This window comes from Falco biarmicus, chromosome 11, assembly GCF_023638135.1.
Source record: "Falco biarmicus isolate bFalBia1 chromosome 11, bFalBia1.pri, whole genome shotgun sequence".
Lineage (NCBI taxonomy): Eukaryota > Metazoa > Chordata > Aves > Falconiformes > Falconidae > Falco > Falco biarmicus.
Window position 1 is genome coordinate 5,784,190 of NC_079298.1, and position 16,224 is coordinate 5,800,413.

The following is a 16,224-nucleotide window of genomic DNA, read 5'->3' on the forward strand; positions in this document are numbered from 1 at the left end:
TGGGGGCTGTAGGCCGGCGCGAGGGCGGGCGCCGGCCGCCGCCTGAGGAGGCGGGAGGAAGGGGCGCGGCGGGAGGCGCCAGGCCCGGCTGAGGCGCCTGAGGCGGGCCGGGCTGAGGCGGGCCCCCGGGAAGGCGGGCGCAGCGCGGGAGGCCGCAGGCTTTGCGCGGGAAGCCCAGCCCCGCCGTCAGGCCCCACCAGCCCGGCCATACAGGCGCGCGCGGGCTCTCCAGCTGTCGCTTCAAGGTGTTTTTCTTTTTTTTATTGGCGTTTGGTTTGTGTGGGGTTTTTTTGTTTTTCGGGTATTAGTTTGGTTTTGGTTTTTGTTTTGTTTTTGTGTGTGGGTTTTGTTTTTTTTTTTAATGGTCTGTTCTTTGACTCCACTACAGCAAAATGGTTCCGGAATCTCCAAGTTCTCTGGGGGCCAGTAGCACTTACATCTCCAGCCTGAACACATAACCTGTTTGTTCACATACCAACCATCTTTTCCAATTCAACTTGCTGCTTTTTTTGTTTTCTAAAAGTATGTAAAAGTAACTACATCTCCTCTCTTCTAGACTAGATGTGCTGAGGATTTTGGGGTTTGTTTTAGTCTTTTGTAAAGTAGGTTCTTCATTCATCTCTCTTAAGCTGCTTAAAAGTAATAATTGGCTGTATCAGGAGCCAAGGGTTTAAAAAGAAAAAAAGTGCAGGATTTGGAAAGGATGTGACTTGAATTTCTTGACTGCAACTGGCACTGCTGCCTAACATCCTAGGGCAGTGTGAGGGAAGGGCGACGTGCCTGCGTTCTCTGGGCACTCAACAGCACAGGTTTGGGTTCATGCAGAAGGTTGGGTGTTAGTTGGTTTTTTTTTTTCATTTTGTGATTTTACTGCCTTCTGCTGGTCAAAGATGATCAGACTAATTTTATTTTTTTATAATCACCACAGGATTATAGCACATGATTTAAAATTAAGCTTCAGTACAAATGCATGGACGTTTCAGGTATTTCATGTTGGGTTTTGTTGCATAATCTCACAGAACATATTTCACGTAGTAGATGTGATAAGTAAAGAGGTATTAATGTTCAAAGCAGACAATGTCTTGTTTTAAAGGTCTAGGTATTGGTTTGAGGTGGGAAAGTAGCAGATCACCTTTGTAATCCTTCCCCTGCCTTTCAGCTCACTGCTTGCCCTTACTAACAGCACTTCATTTCTGTGTTCCAGTAAATTAGTGATCACAATTCTCATGTCTTTTAGGAATCCTTCAGACCCTAGCAGCAAGCATCTCTGTATAGTGGCATGATAGTAATAACACTACCATGATAAAAAATCTGGAAGAACAGTCACATGTGGTTACTGTTCCTTTTCAAAACTAGAAAGGAGAGGTAATACACAGAAAGTGGCACGCACACCATATATGTCTCTATATTTGAAGCAAAGATAAAGATTTAAAAATAAAAACCACGTTGCTGTTTGTACTAAACTCATGAAGGACTGTGGCCCCACAGTAGTGGGTATTCTGTCAGTGCGGAAGGAAACAGGCCTCCTACCTTCAGAATTTTATGACCTGTTTGAGGAATAATAGTTCTTTAAAGTTTCATCTTTGCTTTTATTCTCAAAGACAAAGATGAATGTGCTTGTCTGTTTGTGTATGGTCTTGAATATTGAGAGCTGAGTAGCTAACGTGGCTTGGATTTGGCTAAATGCTGAACAAAAAATTATTTAGGTGATCAGATGAAATGGCTATTCCCTTGCCTGAAATTAGTTGCCTGCACCTTCCTGCTCTGAAATTTAATAACCATGCCCTGATTTCATAGGCCACACAATATGCCATCTGGATATGCATTGTAAATCCCTCAGGCAATCAGGTTATGAGAATGAAGATATTTATTTTCTGCTTTTTGCACTAGTCAGATCATACAAAAAAAGCTTTGATTGCAAAATAATTACTTAGGCAACCATAAATAACTGTCTGCAAGGAGAGGATTTTCTTCACATTCATTAATTACTATTTCTGTAGGAAAGATTTGCGGAGGGAGTGGGAGAAAACATTGCATTCAACAAACTTCTAACAAATGTCACAGAGTTTACACTTAAAACATTTTAATGGCATAAAGGCCATGCAAACCATCTTTGAGCTCCATTTCTGCTAAGTTAATATACTACTAATAAGGAAATATTTAAAATCTGTGTTTGTGGAAAATATAATTGTCTTGCTTTTTTTAATAGGTAAACCAAGCGGGTAACGCCAAGCAGCAATGCCAAGAAGACAAAACCCTAGAGAGGATACTTTTTGCATTATGGTTCTTAGAGATGCCATGGCTGCACAACATTCACCCACCAAATACTGCAGAATGGTAAGATAACACCGAATTGCTGGGCAGTCAGGGGAATGAAGTTTGTAATCCCGTATCTGCCACTAGCCTACCAGATCGCCTGTGGGAAGTCGTCTAAGCATTCATCAATAATCTGCAATATATTTAGAAAAGACCGTTAAACATTTGGCCAACAGTATGTGCTTTCCAAAACACCCATTTGCCTGTTGTCTAAACAGAGCAGACCTTGGGTCAAGGAGCTATAAAGAAGAGAATTTTTCCTCATTTATTTTTAGTTTCATTTCCGAGGGAAGTAAACCATCTGTGATCTATTTCCCTCTGGAAAGTTTTGAAACTGCTCTGCAATTTAATCAAGTTTGCAGAGCTTCAGAGATAGTAAATACCTCCAGTTTCTGTGGAAATAGCTGCTCAGGTAGAAAGACACTGTGGAATAGGATAAAGGGAAAACACTGGAATCTAGGCTATGTTAGTTCTGCTGCTTACAGAACTACTTGTTAAAATAAATGACAATAAGGTTGCTCCCACCCATTTAAGAACAGAAAACCTCAGACGTGCTTGTGGAAGGGTTGCCTGCGCTTAGCAACACTACCGGAAATAGAATGGTTAGATAAATTATATGGAGCTTTATAAGGATGAGAAGCATTATTGATTCAAAACTAAAAGCTATGAGAAATCTTTTGTCTCTGAAGCAAGCCTGTTGCTCCAGAATGTCATGGGTTTCGCAAAGAATTTGGGATCTTCAAGGTTAATAGTCAATGCATGCACACCATAAAGCAGCAAAGCAGCATGTACGCTTGAGGGATCCATTCAGGGCATAAAGGATTCTCCCAAGCTGCTTCTAGAAGTTTTCCCACCTGCATGCCCAGACTCTGACTATGCTGTCTGCTGAGGGTGGCCCCGAGGTCCTTTTCTGGACTAGACTCACATGTCTACCGAAGTGTGGATCTGCTCACATGCCTGGTTACGTCAGTCTGCCTGTGCAACCACTGTGGCAGCAGTTTGTGCGCCATCCTTTCAAGCAGTAACGCAGGATGAAAGGGACCGAGTGAGTCTACCCCCTCGCTAGGTTGCTGTTGAGGTGTTCGTTTCCACTGATTTAGCCAGCATGCTTCTACTCATACTGCTCACTACATCCAAACCCAGATTTTCTTACTTTATCCTAGGATTAGGCTAAGCAAGAGGAGGCTCCAGTAGGATACCTGTAAGAATCTGTGCCAAGGCTACCCTTAATTTAAGATCTTAGTTAAATACCTGGAAAGAGTAAATAAAGACCATATTAGTGGCATTTACAGAGTATTAAACTGGGAGAGATTGTAAGCTATATTCAGAGTAGAAACATAAACTACCTGAAAATTATAAACATGAGCAGAAATTAATGGAAGCTTGGTTGGGAAGACTGTGAGTCCTTATCTGAGGAACTTTTAAGTTCATGAACCCATCTATTAAAATGAAGAAATCTGAAAGTAATAATGCCAGGAGAGAAAGAATAAAGGCAAAAATGATGCAGACATCAAGTACTGCCATACAAAGAAGGCTGCAGAAAGGCTAATGCAGCTGAGGATTCTAATTTCCATCTCTTCTTCAAAAGGAACTCTTCCTCCTGTAGAAGTATGAGTCTGGCCACCATTCCTGCTGCAATGTCTGCTGGGCTACCCAGCTGCTGCACCTAAATTCTGGAGGTATGTCCAAGAGAAAGGGAGGAACCAGACACCACTGCTGCTTCCCCCATCTTCAAATAACACCAGTGCCTGGAACTGTTGTGCTTCTCCCAGGGAGCAGAAGCATGATCCTCCTGTGGGTCAGGTTCACAGGCTGGGAGATTCCGCTCTAGGCAGAATGTTTTGCTTTGTGCAATAGTTGATACGATTTGATTTGGTGTCCAGAACTACAAAGTATCTCCCTTCCTTGCCACGGGGTTCCCTCGTGGTCTTCTGATGTCTGGGATGAATACCACCATTCCCTATAAAACTGGTCTTTAAAATGCTGTACTCAGGGCACCTTGGCTCTGCTTCAAGCTCTGCTGTCATTAGCTTCTGCTATGCCTGACTTGAGTCATCTATAAAAGAACTAACATGGATGTGAGGGATGTAGTGAAGGCTGCAGGCACCTGGAGAGTCCTTACTCCTTCTTTACTCTCCTAGTTTCTCATCCGCCTGTCAGAATCTGGGCACTGGGCAAATGAGGCTGCTCTTTCTTGCTCTGAGAACACCAGCATCTTCACTCTTGCCAGACATGTCTTGAGAAGATAATGATGCTTTACAGTTTATATTACACATGTGCAGTTCCTTGTCTGTAAAGCAAAATATTTGCAAAGAGAGACATAAGATTTGGCCCTTAATTAATTTAATTCGTTTCACTTAGTTGCCAGTAGATGGCTCTCTGAATTTGCAATCCCTTATTTACTACATTGTTTACTGAATTATGTTGGACACGTTTTCAGTGGAAAATGTTTTCAGAGTGTTTGCTTTGAGGAAGTTTACGTAAGAAGAACAAGGAAGCAATGGACTGAGTAAATAGACTGCTAGCAAACAAGGCACAGGATCAGTTCGCTTTTTGCGAAATGTTTCATGGCTACAATCCAAAAGATTTTTCTTCTGCAGGACTTAATCTTATAATTATCAGGCTCAAAGAGTTACGTCTGTGTTTGCATGACGTGTTTACCAAGTTTGATTATAGCCAAGTAAAATTCACTCTCAATACAAAAAGCATTTTGGTTATGTGTTTTAAAGGATGCATGTGGTTTATGGACCCCATACCCTGGTGAATTGATTGAAATGCTTCTTCATTCACACCCCTTCAGTGTGAGACATGTTGTTTCACGGATACATGTGTGTTGATGGAGCACTGGATCTAGGCCATGAACTTCAGATAGGTGCTTAGCCCAAATGCAGCTCGCAAATGTAGGCTGAACTGTTCATGCGTCACCTTTTTGTTACATGGTTTATCAGAGAGGAACAAAATGTGACTTTCAACATGGCAGTCCATGTTGTGATAAATTGCTGGGCTTCCTCCCAGCCCCCAAATCAGCAAGGTTACTAGAAGGGAAATGAAACAGCTACAGTGGAGACCCATCCTCTTTCACAGCATCCCTCAACTCCCAATTTACTATATGCTCAGTCTTTGTCTTGGTGGAGTACTACCACATCCAGGACAGGTGAGGATCACCCCCCAGCTTCTCAGAGACCACCTACCTGGAGCAGCAGGTACTTATTGCTGACAGCTGCATAAATGGGCTAACTCCTTTTTGGAGGCAGTGATCTCTTTCAAAGACTGATGCATTCTACTGTATAGAACAAGCTACGTTCCTTCTTTGCTTTCTAAAACATGATGAAGAATTGCAACATATTAAGGCAGAGTAACTTCAGAATGCTCATAATGTCGATAAAGTTCTCAGGTTTAAATTGGTTACTAGAAATATGTAGCCTCTAGCCAAACATTAATTTAAATTAAGCTGAGCTGGATGGAGGTATTAATTGCAGTATACACAGTCCCTCCACTGAAGGTCGTCTTGATTTGTCTTCACCCTCATGCTGAGATGCCAGTCACCCCTGAGGACAATACACAGGCACAAACAACTTTATGAAAAATAAGCAGCCTAACACTCCAAATACATAATCAATCACATGCAGTTTCACCCTAATGTAAAAGAAAATAGTTCTGTTTCCTACTGCAGGTAAAATTTGCCACACCACAGTTGTTTTTGAATTGGAGAAGGCTGCTAGTTCTTAAAGAGATGCCTGGAGAAATTTTTTTTGTACACTGAAATTCCAGGTAACAGGTCTGTGTCCAATTGGTCGCATTCTCCTCTTTGCAAAGCATGAGTTTCTTTCTTCAGATGAAACATTTCCTTCAACTAATTTGCTTTTAAGATGAGAAAATGAGACAGAAAAGTTACGTGACTCACAGTGCCTGTCTGTGGCAGCACTCACCTTAGTACTGGGAATAACGGTGTTGCCACGACATCGATCATGCTGACTTGCCAGTGATATGGAGGCAGGATTTGTTGATACCGTGAATTTTAGTGTTTGGCATTATTGGATTTATAACAGTAAAAGACTGCATTTCCTGCCCCCCTCCCCCCCCCCCAATTTCCCTTTTTCCTTGACTTCTTTTGATTAATGCTCCACGCACTACAGAATTTAGAGTCAATCTATAGAAGCTCTTGGTTCTCTTTACAAGGTCATGTGTGCATTTCCACCAACCTCAGTGGTCTCTAACTATTCAAAGTCATTGACACCAACTTTGTAGACTTGTGTCAGGCTGTTACTGTATAAAAAGTAATGAGGAATCTCTGTTATTTTTCTGAAATGCACTTGTTGATGTTGCCTCTTAAATGAATTGAGGGATTTTGTTCATATTTATACCAGTTCTATGGAGAAAGCCTATTTATCTGCAAAGCAATACCCTTCCCTTGAGAGCACATAATACATACCGTATTTGGTAGAGATCTATTGTATATCCATTTTGTATCTTTGAATTGAAAATTAGTTTTTTCATCTTTGTACATAGATGTTCCACATTAAAAAAACCTAACTCCACCCTATCTAATCTCTGTTGATACTTCTGTACATTGTATGCTTTGACAAGATGAGTGACAAACTGTTCATAAAGAGGTGGGCTTCTGTCCCCTGCTGCATTTTAGCTTTGCAGCCTACTGCAGTGATGATCTGCAATTAGTGCAGGGGCCCTTCACTGTCAAGGAGAGACTATCGCATCAAAGCTCTATTGCTCCCAGTTATTGTCCTGCTCTTCCAGTGAGGCTGTGGCCTCTCTGGCAAGGGTGGCAGAGCAGGAGGTGTGTCCCCACCTCAGCTAGCAGTTTCAAACTCTGGTATCCACACAGAGACTTTCCTTCCCCGCGGTTTCAGATGTTAGAGCACATCTGTCAGGCTCGGCTGAGGTGTAGGCATGTCTCATCTGACCGCTCTTCTGTCAGTTGCCTCCAGCACAGAGGTGGGTGGGCAGCTGGAATCAAGTCTGCCAGAGTTCATCTGGCCAAGCTCTAAGCGGCAGAAAAAGTCAGTGAAGAGCAGGTCACTGACAGATGAGCAAAGGTGACATCGTAACTCAGCAACTCGTTGCTTAAGTCCTCATGCTACAGACTTTGGAGAGCTCGGACACCTGTGTGGAGGGGACAGGCGGTATGGGTGGTGAGTAGCTGCTTCAGGCTAAGCCACTCCTGCTCATCAGGCAGAGATGTAAAGTCACCCGTGTCATTACTTGCATTTTGAAGTGTACCCTCAGTCTTTAAACGGCCCACGCTAACAAATCAGTTGTAGAAAAAAAAAGCTGTACGTAGATTTTGGTGATGATACTGAGCTGACTTTACATGTCCCACAACTTAACCAAGTTCTTCTGTCTGTGGTAGTAACTGACACAAGGGGAAAATGAAACCTAAAATCCAAGAGGTCTTGTGATTGACCTTGGATACTCTGTGCTCTGTATGTCAGGGCTTCTGGGGCCGGACTGCTCTTTGCACCTCCTGGCAGCAGTAAGGTAATTTCCCTTTCCAGAAATGCAGGATTCCCACTTTCAGTTTGAAAGAGTTAGGTGGTGATGTTTTCCCTTCAGGCAGGACTAAATTAGCCCTCCTGCATCTCAGACTGATGCCATTTTGGAAAGGAACTTCCATATGGGGTGCAGGATGGGAAAGATGAAACATTTCTGGTGGTCCTTCATGCTTGGATCTGTTCTTGCAAGCGCGCACACTCTGTGTGAGAATTTATTCATAGAGTCACATCATGGTTTGGGTTGGCAGGGACCTTTTACGGACCACCCAGTCCCACCCCCCTGCCATGGGCAGGGACCCCTCCCCCCAGCCCAGGCTGCTCCCAGCCCTGTCCAGCTTGGCCTTGAGCCCTGCCAGGGATGGGGCACCCACAGCTTGTGCAGATATGAGAAGGTAAATGGCTCATTGGCTTACCCTGTCCCCACTGTGAGGTGGGCTTATCTTGTGTGCAATTCTACGGGCAGGCAGAGTGTTCCAGAGGAAAAGTCTTTGTCTTGGCAGACATCTGTGGGATAGTTGCTCCCCTCCCCCTTGGAGAAGAGCAGCCCTTTCTCCGTGGTGTACAATAGGTCTTTGCTTTGCAGCATCTCCATCTGTGTGCACGTGTGTGCGTGCATCTGTGTAACGGATGACAGCACATTTCTGTAGCGGGCCACAATCTTACCCACATGGGATTCACTTTATATGTGCACAGAGTCTGATTAACTCCAGTGGGATTACTCACACATGTATATATTTGCAGATTTTGGGGTCTGACATTCCCTGTGTAAACACATACAAACAGAAAAGCAGAATAATTGTGTGCAGCTGGAAATCAGTGGCTTCTGCTAGTGGAAAAATTGGTATACTGATCTTGCAGTCGCAGTGTGCTGGAAACATTAGCACAATGCAAACAGATGGAATGGGATGAATTAACACTCGCTACTTTTGGACACTTCCTGGATTACTATTAATAGTTCTTTGGTTTAGATTAATGCACAGCATGTGTCGTGTAGCATTGACTTTGAATTATCTGCCAGAATGTGTCCTAGGGTCAATCTTTTTTTAAAGTCCCAAAATAGTGTTGGGGTTTTTTTTACCTCCCCACCCTCCACCTCCTCATCCCATTAGGATGACCTCAAATACAACACGTTTACGGGGAGACTGGTAGTAATGGCCCTTTCGGATGGAAAGGTGGCTGTGACGCTGTTCCAGTTGTCTTCTAACTCCCCGGCAGGGGTGGCTTTTAGCTTTTCTGAAGGGACAGTTGGTGCCTTACCGGAGCCGGGGTGCGGGCGGCCGAGGGCCCGGGGCAGCCCGGGGCCGTGCAGCCGCTGCCCGAGGCCGGCCGGCGGGGTCACTCCCCCGCCGCCGAGAGCCGGCTTGGCCCCGCGGGGGGCCGCTGGCGGGGTGAAGCGCCGTCCGCCTCGCCACGCGTGGGGACCCCCACCCACTCGGTTTTCTTGGGGGGATGAAGCGGCAGCGAGGGCGAGCGCGGAGCAGCCCGTCCGAGCGCGGCGGGGCGGAGGCCGCCTCGCTGCCGGCCGCTGGTGCGGGGCCCAACCGGGCCGGCCCCGAGGGCCGAGGGCCCGGCACCGGGGCTGGGCAGGGGAGCGGGGACGGTCACTCCGCCCCGCCGTATGTCTGCGAGGAGCGGCCCCTGCCCGGGAAGGGGGAGGAGGCGGGCGGGCGCGGCGAGCGCCGAGGGTGGGAGCTGGGCCGGCTGCGCCGCGCGGGTGCGCGCCTCCGCGGAGCATTACGGCGCCCATTCCCGGCTCCCCGGCTCCGCCAGCGCTGAGGAGCGGCCGCGCGGAGCCCCGCAGCGCGGCCATGGCCGAGCGCCGCGCCTTCGCCCAGAAGATCAGCAGGTAGCGCGGCCGTGGGGCGGGGGGCGCGCTCGGCCCCGGCCCGGGGAGGAGCGGGCTGCCGGGCCCGGCCGGCGGGGAGGCGAGCGGGGAACCCGCCGCCGCGCCCCTGAGGGGGGAGTGGGCCCAGCGCGGCCCGCGGGCGCCCGCCGGCCTTCGGGCTGCTGACAGGGCGCGGGCCGGGGCGTCGCGCTGGGCCTGCCGTGAGCAGCCCCCCGCCGGGCTGCCGGGCAGGGTCCGCCCGGGCAGAGTCCGCCCAGGCCGGCTCCGCGGGGCTGCGGTTCCCCCCGTCTACAACAAAGGGGTGGGGGATGCGGCCGGCTGTGTGCGCGGTGCCGGCCGTGCGCGGTGCCGCTTCCCTGGGGAAACGGAGCCGGCGCGGGCGGGAGGCAGGGAAGTAGGAAAAGCGCTGTTTGATTCAGCTGCCTGCGAACAAAGGCCGGCCGGGCGCATTGTGCAGCCCCCTCTCGCCGCACAATGGGCGGCCCAGCGCTCCCGGCAGCGCGGCCAGGGTTTTCCTGCCGGTGCGGGGGTGCGGAGCCTGCCCCCGGCCCTGCCCCGGCCCGGCTGCTCGCGGCGAGCCCGGCCGCTGTGCGCCGAGCTCGCCCTCCCGGCTCTGCCCGCGGCGGGGGGCCCTGTCCCGGCGCGGCGCCCCCCGCCTGGGAGCACCAAGCCTGCCTGCTCGTCTCCTTGCTGCCTGCAAGATGGAGAGAATAGGTCCCTTCCTTTTGTGTGTGATAAGCAGCTGGTTACTGTTAGCACAATTCCTTGGACGTGCAGAACTACTTGAGACTCACAGTGTTAAACATCCTTGTATTTTACAGTTTTGTGTTGCTTTGTGGTGTGTTTTTTTTTAAAGAGGAACATTTATAGGAAGTTACCTGCTAACACCAGGTTTCTGCAGATCTCTATTCCAAGTTAAGCATGTGGTTCCAGGTGGGAACCACAGTTTTTCAGTTTGCAGGTCTGACTGAATAGCCTTTGGTGACCGCAGTACCTCTCCTAGCTGTAACTAGCAGCAGAGTGGAAGTGGGAGCCATCAGTTCCGCTGATGCTGTTCAGGAGGCTGTGGAGAATAGTGAAAGGAGTATCATTTTCACGCCATTGAATGAGAAAACTGTAGGTACAAATAGTTGCAGTTACAGAAGCTGTGATGGAGAAGGGTCATGGATGAGGGAACATGAGGTCAAAGGAAAAGGCTAGGTAGGAGGCAGAAGAGTGGCATCAATCCCACCCCGCTCGCAAGCTGAAGATGAGTGAAGACATTGCTCCTCTCTCATGGTTCTCTGCAAACCTTGATGTGCACCAGCCAGGGTTTAAAGTGACAGATCAAGGTCTTGGGAGCAGGGAGAGGTGGGTTTGCTGCCACACCATTTTCCTGGTTCTTGATTGTAGTCACAGAAATAGTCAAGTGAGAGACAAGTACTAGAAGTGAGAGCATAAAAGTTCTGCAGCTGTGACAGGAAGTTAAATAAAATGGCCCTGGGGTGACCACTGTGGGTGCTCATAATGTTTCTACCTGTGTCAGGCACTATCTCAGTGTTCAATACATAGTAGCACAGATGTGCCACCTTTGTGTACCTTTTGGGCTAATCCATTTGATGGGTTTTCAGACTAACCCAACAGCAGCAGTGAGTGCGTGCAGGCAGAGGTGGTATTTTTGACATGTCACATCCATTTGTGGAGTTTACTGTTCATGGAGGCTGTGCCTGTGGAAGGACCCGGGTGGTCTGCAATGAGGTCAGCACCCTCATTGCACCTCAGGTCCACAATGAGGAGCAGGGCTGTTGCATCTCCAACTCTTTCTTTTATGCTTACTTATAAGACTGCTGTGTTTCTCTCTGGGATTTCCCATATTGTAGTGTTGTCTTCTGAGAAATCTCAAGTTCCTGGTTCCTGAGCTGCACATCCAGTGCATGTGAAGGCAAAAACTTGTGGGCAGAAGAAATTATGAACCCAGGGGTGCCCAGACAGAGCTGTAGCCCTTCTTGTGCTGACACAGAATATGCTGCTGTGAATGTCGCTATCTCAGAGGTTGAGAGATTCAAGCAAGCCGCATACGGAAGTCCCAAGAGCTGTATTGGTGGCTGCTGGAAGCTCTCCCCTGTTCTATTGTTTAAAGAAGAATAAATCCATCATGTTTTCACATGCTGCCCTCCAGTTTGGCTTACTCATCAAGGTAGACATAGCATTTGTCTTATTCACAGGAAGTAGCCATGCTGCTCTTGGTTTGCCTGATAGCATGTAATTCAAATGGGTTGCAATTCAGATCCACGAAGGTAAATTACCTTAAGACCTGCCTATGAAACAGAAGCAAGCTTCTAAGCTGGTTATTACAGTACTAGAGTGAAAAGAAACATGAGATTTGGCTGTTCTGTGTCTTAAAGGACCACAGATGGGGTCTTCAGAGTCCTGATTTACTGCCTGTGCTTTCTTCAACCAGTGTGGTGCACCTCAGGGGTATATACAGAACTGCAGTGCCATGCTGCATCTGTTTATTAGTCCTGGAATCTTTACGTGTTGGGGATAGCGGCTGTCAGTGACTGCTACAGCAGTTTCAAAATATCTGTTTCAGACGGTCTGTTACAACGTATCTTTCTGATTAGGTCCTGCTGCATTTTTGTTGGAAGACTTTAAACTAGAACAGATTTTTAGCCTGAACTTTGGCCATCACGTGTACTTACTGATTTCTTCTTGACTCCCATCAGAAGAAACTCCCGAGTTAAACTTACTATAGTGGGTTAATAATATGTGAAATCTTGCCTGAAATTGTTAATTTTTAATTGGTAATACATTTTTTATTAAACTGTATTGGAACTGCAGCATCATAATACTTCTGGAGCTGCATGTACGTTAATTGTTTTTCCATCTCAGTGTAAGAACAGATGTACTTCTATTTAGTACCCCTGTTCAGCTGATACACCGTTTGGGGGACTGGAGGACACTTAGTGGAAGGGAGGATCCACACTGGCAGAGGTAAAGTTCACTCATTAAGGTGTCTCAGTAAAAGCCAAACAGTTAATACATTATCCTTGAGGAACCTCTAAGCTTCCTCTTCACTCTCAGCAGGGCTGGGGGCTCAGTACCGACCAAGCCGATTGCCGTGCCTGGCCTCTCTGGGGTTGTGCTGCGCTGTTCCCACCAAGCACACCCCTTCACCTGTGTGTGCTTCAGATTCCCAGTGGCATTATCCCAGTATGTGTTGTGGGTATGGGGCTGCTTGGCAGAGAAATGGGATGTGAAAACCCCACCACCGAAAAGGTCAGTTCTGAGTTCCTGAATGTCCTGGTAATTGAAGCGCGTTGTATCCCAGCATTCCAGTCTTTCCAGGGGCAGGCAGAGGAAAAGGTATGCAGGTTTTTGTAGTTAAAATACAGAAAAAAGAAAAAAAGTCACCTTTTAAACATCACACAACATACACAGTTCAGGCAAACTCATGTAGCCTTTCATGTGAGCCCCTGCCTCAGTGCTTTGTCATTGCTCTTGGACCATCCTGAGATCAGGTCATCTAGGGAGTCCAGAACTGGTTCTTTGGTTAGTCCATCATGATTTTTAAAGTGTCTTTCCTTGCTTTTTTTTTTTTGGAAAAGGAAGAGTTTAGTGCATCCTTTACTGCTCCCACAGTTAAAAGAGTATCTTCCTGACTTGGGTTAACATACCTGCCTTACCCTCCATTTTGCTATGCATTTCAACCTCACACAAGGCCCAGAGTAAAAAATCACTTTTTGCCACTGGTCTTTACTCTCTTGCTGAGAATTTTCAGTTTTCCAGACCCCAGATCTCAGTGTAGTCTGGAGAAAATTGTTTTCACCCTCGTGGGTCCAGCCCCTCCCGAGGTCTTTCTGTGTGGACAGGAACCTCACCGTGTCATGAGGCACTGCTGTCTGGGGCTGGGGACTTCAGCAGAGCCCCGGCTGAAGAAGGATGACCCTGCTCTCAAACATTCAGTGATTTGGAAATTCCCTGTCATCCAGGGCTCTTACATTGTATATGGAGAGATTTGTGGAGTAATCACAGCTTGTTGTCTTTATGGTTTTGAACTGAGGGAAAACACTTCTGTTCACTATGTTCAGAGCTAGCATCTTATTTCTGCTGAAGCTCTCTTTACACTGATGGGGTACTGTAAAAGGTGACTTGGGAAGGCTAAACTTACATTTGTGTTCATTTAGAGTCCTTTTACATGCCTGAATGATGTGTCGGGGAGACTGACAGTCGCTTTTGCCATGCCTCAGGGTAAAAACAGGGATGGTGTGAAACCAGCACCCACTGAAACCGGTAGCAAAGCTGTCACTGGCTTCCATGAGCACCGAATCAGGCCAGAAATGTAGTGGTTGCAGCAGGATATTCATCACAGTTTATTCTCTTCCCACATCCAGATGCCATTTGCATTGTCAAAACACTATCATGCATAATTGAAAGTATTTTTAACAGAAACTTCAGAGCAGCTTTTTCCCATTCTTCAGTAGTCACAATGTCTGCCCCTGTGCAGCCGTTGTGGATGTCTCGTGCGGGCGTCAGCAGCGCTGTGGGAAGCCTGAGAAAATCTGTGGCTGCTTAAAGCAAGCAAGAAGGCAGGGGGAGAACAGTTCATCTCTAGGGCTCCACTACAAAACTGCTGCTTTGTACAAGGCTTCCTTGTTTGGTTGGGTTTTTTTAATGTGAGGTGTGACTTTGATCTCTTCTGAAGAATCCAGTGCTGTGGTGATTTTCACAGTAAGGTATCTTGGGAGCTTATTCCCTTTGCTGCAGCCTAGGGGTGACGCTTTCAGCCTTAATAATCAAGTATTATCAGAAGAGCATCACAGGCAGCACTGTATGGTATTTTCTGTTTTAATTAATGGTAAGGAAAAAGGGAACACGTTGTTGCTCATCTTCTGTGTTAATTTAAGACCCCACACTTCCTCTGCAGCGGTCAGTATCAGGCTGGGTATTTCCTCAGCTTCAGGTTGTAAATCAAACCCATTTCACTCAAAGGGAGAAGAGTTCACTTGGAGGGAAAAAGAACCTGGAGTTTAGGAGGAAGGCTGCATCCGGAGCCCGGCTGAACTGGAGGGAAGCTCAAGGCCAGAGCTCTCCCTCAAGCAGGTTCCCTCATCCACTGCGACGCATACTTGGTGACTCACACCGTGGTTCAGGCCTGGAAGGAGCAGGTCGGCAGGCAGAGAGCCCAGGTGGAGCACGTAGGGGCAGAGGGACAGGTCATCTCAACTGCAGCGGCAAGATGCTTGCAACCAGCCAGTGCCATTTGGCTGTGGGGACTCAGATCTGAGTATAGTAGGATACATGCCTCCAGCCACGTGCAGAGTGGTACGCAAGTGAGCTGGCTGAACAGAGAGGGATGCTTTCACTTTAAAAAGTAAACTATGTAAATAGAGTTTTCTCCACCGCTGAGAGAGAACAAGCAGCTTTGCTATGGGTTGGCGCAGATGCCTCACTGTACCAGGCTGTCTTTCTCAAGAGGCAAAGGCTCGCTGAGTATAGAGTCACTGCATGTGACACATAAGATGAAGAACAGGCAGGAGTAACAGTTCTGAAATTAGTGGGATGGGGAGAAACAAACAATCTGCATTGCTCTTTCAGAATGGGGAGGGCTATGGAAAAGAGAGACTTCCTCAAATCACTGCAGCAGATGATCTAGATAACTGTGTACTGACCCGCCTTTTCTGTGAAAAGGCAGAGTTCTTAACCTTGCATGGAATAACTGGACAGGTCTTGGTGAGCCTTTTCTTGGGGATATCAGAACTGATATTTCCAGTATGCTGCTTAAGCTAAGGATGGGGTGGGAAGGAAGAATTTTTGATTTTGACCAGGTAAGCCACACAGAAACAGAATTTGTTTTTGTGTGTAGTAAAGAAACATGGAAACACAAACAAATGGTTTCATTTTGTTATTTGCAGCTCAGAGCACTTTGAGAATGACCAGTCTTGTTTTGCTTTAGAAGCCGCTTCCAAGGGGATTTTTTTCCTCGCCTTTGCCTTTCCATGCCCCCCCCCCCCCCCCCCCCCCCGCCCCCGTGTGAACCACAGGCACACACAATAATTAACCAGTGACGAAGGTCAGAAAGAAGATGACTAGGGAAGATGTACTTTAAACATAGACGTTCATGAGGCTGTGGGCTGTAATTAACTGTAATGTTTGTCTAAGGATCTCTGGTTACATTTTGAATAAAAGATAGTTATTAAAGAGGCAGTTTTTTATTTGTTCTTTTAATTGTCAAGAGCGTTAATGGCTCGTCTGTTCTGCCAAATGGATTTCTTTTTTTCCATTTGGAGACTTTTGAGATTTATTTCTCTTTTTCTGGTTGGGTTTGCTATAATAAACTTTTAAACCTAAGTTGGTTTGGGAAGCATAGCTTCTAGTTAGAAATAGTGCTCAGGGTTATAATATAACGTGAACTTACTAGTCATGAATAAATGGCATTTGTCATGGACAAATTTGGAGGAGGAGAAGGCAAGCATGTTATCAGTTTTAGGGAAACTGTGAACCTCTGTGATGAAGCAGTGAGTAAGCAGTCCTAAAAGTAGTCAGCTGAGGTGTTTTCTCAATAGGAAAATA

General features: G+C 46.9%; 1 protein-coding gene and 1 long non-coding RNA gene across 9 annotated transcripts in view; both read left to right on the top strand.

Moving 5' to 3' along the window:
- The first annotated feature begins 114 nt into the window (after positions 1–114).
- Positions 115–6,849, top strand: LOC130156826 (uncharacterized). Its single transcript, XR_008824622.1, has 4 exons — positions 115–245; positions 389–522; positions 2,210–2,337; positions 3,905–6,849. It is a non-coding gene; the product is annotated as an uncharacterized LOC130156826 (long non-coding RNA).
- Positions 6,850–9,536: 2,687 nt separating this feature from the next.
- DOCK7 (dedicator of cytokinesis 7) overlaps positions 9,537–16,224 on the top strand; it is a 107,041-nt gene continuing 100,353 nt past the window's right edge. For all 8 annotated transcript variants that reach the window (XR_008824620.1, XM_056355658.1, XM_056355659.1 and 5 more), the window contains exon 1: positions 9,537–9,672. Coding sequence is in view for 7 of the 8 variants with exons in the window: in XM_056355658.1 (XP_056211633.1) it covers positions 9,635–9,672 (38 nt within the window). In the remaining variant the exon portion in view is untranslated. The remainder of the gene's footprint in view (positions 9,673–16,224) is intronic.